The 8695-nt window shown below is 38.0% G+C and overlaps 3 protein-coding genes across 3 annotated transcripts; 1 reads left to right on the forward strand and 2 right to left on the reverse strand.

The window, feature by feature from the left end:
• Positions 1-57: 57 nt before the first annotated feature.
• On the reverse strand, positions 58-1864 carry LOC306823205 (uncharacterized protein). Its single transcript, XM_079342629.1, has 6 exons — positions 1552-1864; positions 1370-1448; positions 1230-1278; positions 1018-1119; positions 825-944; positions 58-347 (listed from the first exon to the last, which is right to left on the reverse strand). The coding sequence occupies exons 1-6, from the start codon at positions 1605-1607 to the stop codon at positions 292-294; spliced, it is 462 nt and encodes a 153-aa protein (XP_079198755.1). The 5' UTR covers positions 1608-1864; the 3' UTR covers positions 58-291.
• A 1069-nt stretch (positions 1865-2933) lies between these two features.
• Positions 2934-4599, reverse strand: vhl (von Hippel-Lindau tumor suppressor). The gene is made up of 3 exons (XM_079342627.1): positions 4124-4599; positions 3930-4043; positions 2934-3219 (listed from the first exon to the last, which is right to left on the reverse strand). Exons 1-3 carry the CDS (start codon positions 4308-4310, stop codon positions 3026-3028), a joined length of 495 nt encoding a protein of 164 aa, XP_079198753.1. The 5' UTR covers positions 4311-4599; the 3' UTR covers positions 2934-3025.
• Positions 4600-5332: 733 nt separating this feature from the next.
• LOC306823128 (vasopressin V2 receptor-like) lies at positions 5333-7179 on the forward strand (the record flags this gene model as incomplete). Its single annotated transcript, XM_079342501.1, has 2 exons — positions 5333-6176; positions 6413-7179. The coding sequence occupies 2 exons, from the start codon at positions 5333-5335 to the stop codon at positions 6607-6609; spliced, it is 1041 nt and encodes a 346-aa protein (XP_079198627.1). The 3' UTR covers positions 6610-7179.
• Between the last annotated feature and the right edge of the window lie 1516 nt (positions 7180-8695).

Here is an 8695-nt window from a genome sequence, read left to right on the forward strand (position 1 = left end):
ACACGGCCTCGTTGATATTTTAGATTTGAGTTTTTTTATTAAATAGGTCATGTGAGGTTTTTTTTTTTTTTTTACAAATCATCCAAATGATCACATTGCTGTTTTTAATATCAAAGTACTATATTTCAGGATTTCTATTGAGAAATGTAAGCTGTTTTCGTAGCATCTTTAGTGTGGACACACTGGGGATTGTAGATTAGTCAACATCATACCTTTAAATGGAAATTATATCATTAAAAGTATTTCCCAAATAGAGGCAAGTGGTTTAAAATCATTACAATGTCACACTTCTTAGACTTTTGGCAATCCAAGACAGGTCTTGTAGGCACCAAAGCTGTATCCTTTACCTGTAATGAAGAAATTAAGATTAATCAGTGATCTGATCATTGTGTAGACCATGAGGATGCAAATAATACATTAATTTAAATCCTAAAACACGTCGTTTCCACTGTTTATTGCTAAAAGTGTTCTATTTGTTTATGTTTTATGTGTTTTTTATTTATTTTTATGAAAGAGAGATGAGATGGATGTTCTTTACAGACATAAAGGTGGAACAGACTTAAACCTAATAACTAATAGACTTGATAATATAATGTGCATACAGACTCAGAAATCTTCAATGGGCAATGCTGTTTCAATGTTGTTATATACCAATGTAAGTCAAAGCTCAGAGCTTTAAAGGCTGAGCAGTAAGAGCAGCAATGCAACAGATTTATGATGGATCTCACACCTTCTCTCCATAAATGAGTGTGAATAACACATCAAACTAGTAGTCATTTTATGTGTGACATTTCCCTGCAGGCAGAGATTGAATTCATTCTCACATGTCAAGCCCTTCTTCTCAATGAGCCAGTAGCAGAAGTTTCTTCGGGCATGATCATTGTACACATTCCTGTACTGTGGCATGTTTCGAGGTGAGGTGCTTGGTGCGTTTTGATGCATGCCTACAGGAAGACATTGATGAAACTATAGCAAAGCAAATAATCAAATAAAAAATCGTATTTCTTTGGTACATACCAGCTCTTTGCACCATGCCAGTAACTTGATTATTAACTGCATTTTCACCCCAAGTTAGTGGAGGTAATAGGTGGTACAGAGCTCCTTCTTGTGAGTCATACACTATAAGGCATGCAAAAAGCCAAATTAGTGACACATTTTCCTCTATACAAAGCTCTCCTTACCACCTCCTTTTATAAGTATATTAGGCCATTTGGGTCACTTTTACAAACCTCTGTCTTTCAACATGGCATTAGGAAGTGATGCAAGATAATCTGGCACCTAAGTGGGAATAACTGTGTATATTATCTCATAAATTAAAGAAATTTATGTGTAAGATTTTTTTTCAGACAAAAGTTTATTTTCTTCATACCTTTGTTTTCATTTTGCTCCAGTGGTCTGTCTGCAGATGTGGAAACATTACTGGGTGACTCCTTTTCCAATGTGTCAAGCTGGTGATGAAAAATAGAAAAATCACAAGTTCTAACACTGGCTCTGCAAAACAAATACTGCACGTGTTTGAACGAAAGCCCTTTGCTGAGACAGAGTACTTACTTCTCTGGCCTAAAACGACTTGAGTCCCATGTTTTTTTCCTCTCCGCTGTCTGCATGTTCCCAGTTTTGCTGCTCACTGCTCACCTCAATTCACACACAAACAAAAGATGGGTTGCATTACTTTGTTGCTCAGCAACAGCTTGGAAATGATACCCTGCTGCAGTACACTGAGCAAGGTTCGACACATCCCCAGGGAATGACATCTTTGTGATTATCTATGAACTGATGAAGTCAGGCTTTAACAACTATTAATTACAAGAAGATTCATTTTTAACTGTCACAGAATACATTACACGCAAAAAATAACATTTATATTTAAACACATGAAAAGAAAAAAGTTTGGTCATTTTTTTTTGGGGGGGGGGGAACAACTATCTGTTGTGTGATCAAACTGTAATATTGTGAAAGTTGTGAAAGGATGATAGTTTTCAAATGTTTCATAACCTCTCCATGTTTTAAGAAATCATTTGATATTGCATTTTTGTGTTTATGAATACATGAGGAATTATTCATCCCTGCACATGTAGGCTAAGCAAACAACTACAAATAAAAAATTTTTTTTTTAAAAACTCCTCAGATGATCAACCAATAAGAAATATATCATTTTATTTTTTTATTTATAAAACAAGCTTACATTGGAAAGAAATAGCAATGTATGAACAATATCAGAAAGGCAAATAATTGCAGTCAAGTCAATGTGCTATAAGAGATTTATGATGGCAGATGATGATGATGGACAGGTTGATAGTTTTTTTTCTTTAAGGAAATAAGCTGCAAACTGTTTGAAAGCAAACTTTGCACAATTGCGGTGCAAAATCTTTATTTCTGCACAAAGTCAACCTTTACCAGGATGGCCAACCTGTAAAATCTTCAAAATGTACCAAACTTTTATCTGTTGGTTATTTCTGAACAGTTCTATTGAATTTTAACAAATCGTTTATATCGTTATTAAATGAATAACAAATGTGGCTGCAAATATTTATCATTTTTGGGTATTTCTATTTTTTACATTTAGGGCAAAAGAAGTCAAAATACAGCATCCATTCTTCTAAAATAAGATTCAATTCTTTTTCCTGGAGTTTCTTTGAGACATACATTATCAGATGATAGACATCAAAGGGCAACTTCCTGTAGTGGCCTGCAAGGAACAAACACTAAAATTCTTGAAAAACATTATACTATACATGTATTTAGCGGCTGTCATTAAAACAAAATATACTATATATAATACTCCATAAAAGGTCAGATCTATAACATTATTTCTGCTGAAGTTAATGTTTTATAAGGTATCAGATCAAACTTTGCAGCACATGTAATATTTCCCCAAGACATGTTTGCAAGAACTGCTCGCTCACCCGATACTGTCTTTATCTTTTTTCCCCCCCTCTCTCAAGTTTTGCACTTTTGCTTTCTAATGGTATCAAAGTAGATATTACTTTGAATGTGTGACTATTAAACCATCCATCTTCATCCCTCATTCTTCCTGGCCTTGGATCCTTTCCTGCAAATGTTGCTCCACACGCTGATTCATGCGACGCAGATCTTTCAAGACACTGGGCTGATCCTCCAGCTCCTCTTGGAGACATCTTGCTATTTCCAATGTCCTGTAGTCTTCTGGTTGTACCAGGCGGCGAATGACCTGAAGGGCGCGATCCTTCAGACTATAAACTATAAAAAGTGAACAGACAGATTATAGACAAATGTTATGAAGTGTTGAGACCACTTTCTTTGTATAGTCTTTGTACAATAAGACATATTAAAACATGGAAACATAAGGGATACTGCAGTGCAACTGTTGACAATGCCATATTTGATTTGCACTGAAAGACCAAATTCAGTGACATACAATTAAAGAACTATCTTTAATGATGAAAAATGCTTTTTGTGTTTGGAACTGATGCTGCTGCATTTGCATATTTTTTTTATCATAATAGAAAATGAATAACTAAAATGTTTTCCTCTATCAACCCATTAGGCATATAAAGACTCACAAAATGAAAGAGAACAGATATTTTACACTGGAGATCTGTAGATAACTCTGTAACACGTGTCTTTGTGTAAACGATTCATTGTGTAATTTTGGGGTGCTTTGAGTTCCACAAGCCATACGTCATTCCCTTCTTTTTTTCCCATTGGAGTAAGATAAGTACAACACTTTGTTGGGCTTATTGAACTGTTAAGAAAAAGGAGGTAGTTGTTACATACATGATGTAGGTGCAGAGCAGTGCAAACAGCAGATTGAAGAAGACACTATGGGCATTTGAGCAAGTGTGTGGATTTATATGTTTACTATACTTTTACTTTTCAGATTATGTTTTAGTATGAATTAATCACACAGAATTTGAATGCCTGATATTTTGAGTTATTTTTAATCTTACCTGGTAAAGTGATATTGGCAAACGCCCCCTCTGCTGGTTTAGGGAGATACAGTTCTTTGCCGTTTACTTTCAGCGGCTCATCACTGTCTGCGTCCCTGAACATCCATGGATGACCTTGAAACACAAACAAATCTCAGAGGATTTTGCACCGCATGTTCCAACATACTATACATAGAGGTAAAACGATGCCTTACCGATAAAGGTGTTCATTTCCCGTCCTGTTCCTGGCTGTAAGATAGCGTACTCCTGAGGTTCCCCGCGGAAGTTTATCCACAGCGGCCGTACGACTCGAGGGCTGCGGTTACAAAACACAGCCTTGATGGGTATACGACTGTTCAGGGACCGCACCAGGGGAAGAGACTGCTCTCCTTCTTGCGGCATTACAGCTAGTTGCTCAATAGCTACAAACCTATCACAGTGAGACTGTTATGCTAACTTTAGCCTGCAGCTAACGGTTGAGGTATCCATGTATAAAGTCTTTTGACAACACGCTGAGATCCTTGAGACAATAAAAGACGTGTCACTCAATCTCTCAAAAAGTGTAAATAGTTATATATATATATTTAAAAAATTCAGCTACACCACAGCGAGAGAGCTTGTTTTGTTTACAAGCTTTTCCTGTTTAAAGTCCTGGGACGTCAAACTATTCTCAATTGTGATTGGTCAAGAGGACATGACGACATCACTGAGCTCCAGAAGTTGCGCTTCAGCTGAAGAGGCGTGAACAGGACCACGTGTGTGTGTGTGTGTGTGTGTGTGCGCGCGCGCGCGCGCGCGTGTGTGTAACATGAAAACTTTTGTTTTCATGGCACTAAAACAGCAACAAAAATAAACTTCCACATCTGTCGTCTGGGACGTCGGTTTTAAAGATAATCTTCTGGAAGGAGATTCTGTGATACGTGGACGATTTTATTTTGATATATATATAAAATGACAAATGATTGACAAATGACAAATGATTTTCCCTTTTATTTGAATTTTTTTTTTCCACATACGTGTGTATGTGGGGGTATATATATATATATATGAACTAATATACACTGAACTAACGTAAGCTCCACCCAGCTTTATCCTCATATAAAAACATGGGCGCAGCTGTGGGGACCCTGACGTGCAAGACCACCCTTTTCTCCAGAGATTATTCAACCTGAACCCGGCGATTACTATTTACCTTTAGCTTGAGAAATATTAAGCACTTAAGGAAAAAATACCTTTCAGAGGTCTTTTAAAGTGAATACAGCTTTTCTTGTGGAAAGAGGGGGCTTTTAATATATTCAACAGACTCGGTTCATATACCATTTAGTAAAATAAAAGTTATCACAATATTTTTTTTTAATATTTGTTATTATCATCATCTCCAAGGCTCTTTCGGATAGGCAAGTCTGAACTCTTTCCCCACAATAATGCGTCCTGGAAACGCCAGTAAATTAGTGGATGCGGAGGACGTAGCGAGAGATGAGCTTCTTGCCCGGGTGGAGATAGCGCTGCTCAGTGTCATCTTCGTCAGCGCTTCCATCCTCAACACTGGCCTGCTGCTCGTCCTGTGGAGACAGCGCAAACAGATGACCAGGATGCGCGTATTCGTCTTCCACTTGTGCTTGGCGGACCTTGTGGTCGCTTTCTTCCAGGTGTGCCCGCAGCTCATGTGGGACATCACTGACAGATTCGTTGGGCCAGACCTGGTGTGCCGCCTGGTGAAGTACCTGCAAATACTTGGGATGTTTTCCTCAACTTACATGATTGTGGTGATGACAGTTGACAGATATCAAGCTGTCTGCAACCCAATGGTGAAGTTTCAGCGGACGCGCACGAGACTTAACATCCCTGTCAGCATCGCTTGGGGGATATCGCTGCTGGGCAGTCTGCCTCAGATTTTTATCTTCTCACGGGTCGAGGTTGCACCCGGTGTGTTTGACTGCTGGGCTAAATTCATCCAGCCATGGGGGCTTCAGACTTATATAACCTGGACCACATTAGTCATTTTTATTTTACCAGTTGTTACAGTCGTCGTTTGCCAAGTGCGCATCTGCCGAGCCATCCACATTAACCTGTACCAAAAGATTAAAAAGCAGAACAGTGTGAATCTCCCACTGCCCCCCAGAGCCAGCGGTGTGGCCGGCATGTCAAAGGCCAGAGTAAAGACACTGAAAATGACGGTCGTTATCGTGCTCGCTTATATTGTCTGCTGGGCTCCATTCTTCACTGTCCAGCTGTGGTCCGCCTGGGACTCAGATGCGCCAAAAGAAAGTAAGTCACTAAGTATTTCCGGCGGACGCCAAGTCTTATGTGGATGTTTACATGTATGTAATCGTTTCTTTAGTGTTTTGTCAAGAGATAGTTTTTAAAAGATCAGTAATTCCAAAACTACATTTTCGACACGCTATCCGAGGAATGCGTATTTACGCACAAAGCCCAAAAGGTATTTAACAGGTGGAGAAAATAACACTTCTTTGCAAACATAATGTCTTTTTTTATCATTCCAGCGGCGACTTTCACCATCCTGATGCTGCTGGCCAGTCTGAACAGCTGCGCAAATCCATGCATTTATATGCTTTTCAGTGGACAGTTTCCCCAGAGGCTGCTCAAACTCCTACGGGGGGGTAAGGATTCAGTGCATGACGATGCGACGCTGGTCAGCATGTTATATACGAGCTTCAAAAATGTCTCCGAGTCTAAATAAACGCTTACGCGTTTAATGTAAGAAAAAAAAGACTGTACAATGACATTCGAAGTCTGCGTGGAAAAGCTGCCTTTTTTAACGACAAATTGTGTCTATATTTGTGTGTCTGACAAATAAAAACATAACATGTCTGACACGTGTTTAATCAATAAAAACATGTGACTGAATGAGAACTGTTCTTCAAATGTTGAAAATGAAGCATTGTCTTTGTTGTGTTTGATTGTAGCGCCTGTGCTCTTCGAGAAAGCAAAACTGCTAAAAATGGGAGTTTAGTAAATTAACTGAAATGTTATGCTGTGTTTGGTATCAGTACTGTTTTTTCGATCAAATATAACCATGTTGCTTTTAAGTTGAGGTCGGAGACTAAGTTTGGCTGTTTGTAGCTTGTCCTTTTTCTTGCTAAACACTTTAAGTGATAAAGCAAACAGGAAACACAAATTGTTTCACCACATTCAAAGTTGATGTAACGTTCCTGCACAATGAGATACATTTTGACTTCTGTAAATATTGTGTTAAAATCACACAAACAGTGACTGTATATAAAATAACTAAAGTCATGTTGTAACAAAATGCTTTGTCTTTTATCTAATGTTTCATTTTGTAAATCCACTGACTATGAAGTAACATCATTCACTATTAAATGTGTTAGAACTGAAGGGTGTATTTGTATCACAGGATCACATCGTGCACCGATGCATTTTCCATGTATGAAACAGTCGAAAGTATTTAAGATACTAGCCAGGTTTAAACTGGCTGTGTGTCTTAGTATGTGTATATCTGGTATGTGCATGATCTGATTTGCCAACAATGAGACTGAGGAAGAAGGACCTTCATTTTTGAGGAGCAGCATACCAAAGTCAGACAGCCTGAAAAGTATTACACGTACACACAGTACAAAGGGAACGTAGTTCTTTCATTGCTAGATGCATGGATGCTCCCTGTATCACACCATTTGGACACTGAGAGATCAGAATGTGAAATTGGTAATTTGATTGTAGTTTTACAAAAGGCTATAAAGAACTTTTCTAGACTTTGTTTTGTCCACTCAGACCACCAGTGTAAAAGTGTTTATACTACATGTTGCATTCCCCCCTTTAGGCATTTGTCATAGCGGCAGAGGATGCTATGACGTTTCCACCAGTATTAACTAATTTGTACATTTGTACACATTCATACATTCAGTAAATTGTGTCTTTAAAAGTTATAAGTCATCCATATTGCATCTGTTAACCTTAAAAAAATAGCACGATGTAAATATTAAAAGTTTACATTATTGGTCTATATTACATAAGGATAAAATAATCATATCACGCTCTCTGCAGGTATTATTCATAACATTCACACTGACTATTATGTCGAGTAATAATGCCTGATACAGTGTGTGCATGCATCACTTAAACGCAGCCACGCTCACATGGATGTAGTGACAGACATCTCACATTACATGTAAATGAGCACATTATTGCCTAGAGACATGTGAACAGAACAATTTCCACTTAAGGTCTTCTTTTGTCCTCTTCATCTCACTGTCTTCAACACGAGATGTTTGCTCTGAATCCATCTTTTAATAATTCTGAGCCCTTTACTATTAAGTTTTCCTTCACTGAAAGTTCAATTTGACAGTTGACTGTGCAGAGAGAAACAGCAATACAGCTGAGGAGAGAAGTTCGTGGAAATCAATTCAGAACAAGGTGTGACAAGGACTACAGGGGAAGAATCAGGCTTTTTAGATTATGCTCAAGTGGAAATGAATAAAAGACTTGTTGATTTGATGAAAAGGCTTACTTTGTGTACATAATTAGATCATTTTACACACATTATTTGAAAAATGTGTAATAGTTCCCCTTATAAAATATTAGACCATGAAACACCTTTCAATAAGTGCAAATCCAATAAAGAACCAAAACAACAGAGAGTGTGCCACAGACGACAACTAAAACATTCAACAAAAGATATGAGCCCAAGAACTTTAGTAGAGAGAAGCAGAGAAACAGAAACACTGCAAAAAGCCACAAAACAAGCCAAGGTGTATTTTGAGTATCAAGCTGAAGAGGAGAGAAATGAGAAGTCACATCTTGCATGTCCA

Source organism: Symphodus melops (assembly GCF_947650265.1).
Source record: "Symphodus melops genome assembly, chromosome: 4".
Classification (NCBI taxonomy): domain Eukaryota; kingdom Metazoa; phylum Chordata; class Actinopteri; order Labriformes; family Labridae; genus Symphodus; species Symphodus melops.

Bases quoted from the DNA above. Each gene is read 5' to 3' on its own strand.
- LOC306823205 (XM_079342629.1), bottom strand. From the start codon at position 1,607: ATGCAGACAGCGGAGAGGAAAAAAACATGGGACTCAAGTCGTTTTAGG. The intron at 1,120-1,229 runs GTTTGTAAAAGT...CATGCCTTATAG, and splicing joins TGCCATGTTGAAAGACAGAG to TGTATGACTCACAAGAAGGA. The intron at 945-1,017 runs GTATGTACCAAA...GTCTTCCTGTAG, and splicing joins TGGCATGGTGCAAAGAGCTG to GCATGCATCAAAACGCACCA.
- vhl (XM_079342627.1), bottom strand. From the start codon at position 4,310: ATGCCGCAAGAAGGAGAGCAGTCTCTTCCCCTGGTGCGGTCCCTGAAC. The intron at 4,044-4,123 runs GTAAGGCATCGT...TTGTGTTTCAAG, and splicing joins GGAAATGAACACCTTTATCG to GTCATCCATGGATGTTCAGG. The intron at 3,220-3,929 runs GTAAGATTAAAA...CACTTTTTATAG, and splicing joins TGCCAATATCACTTTACCAG to TTTATAGTCTGAAGGATCGC.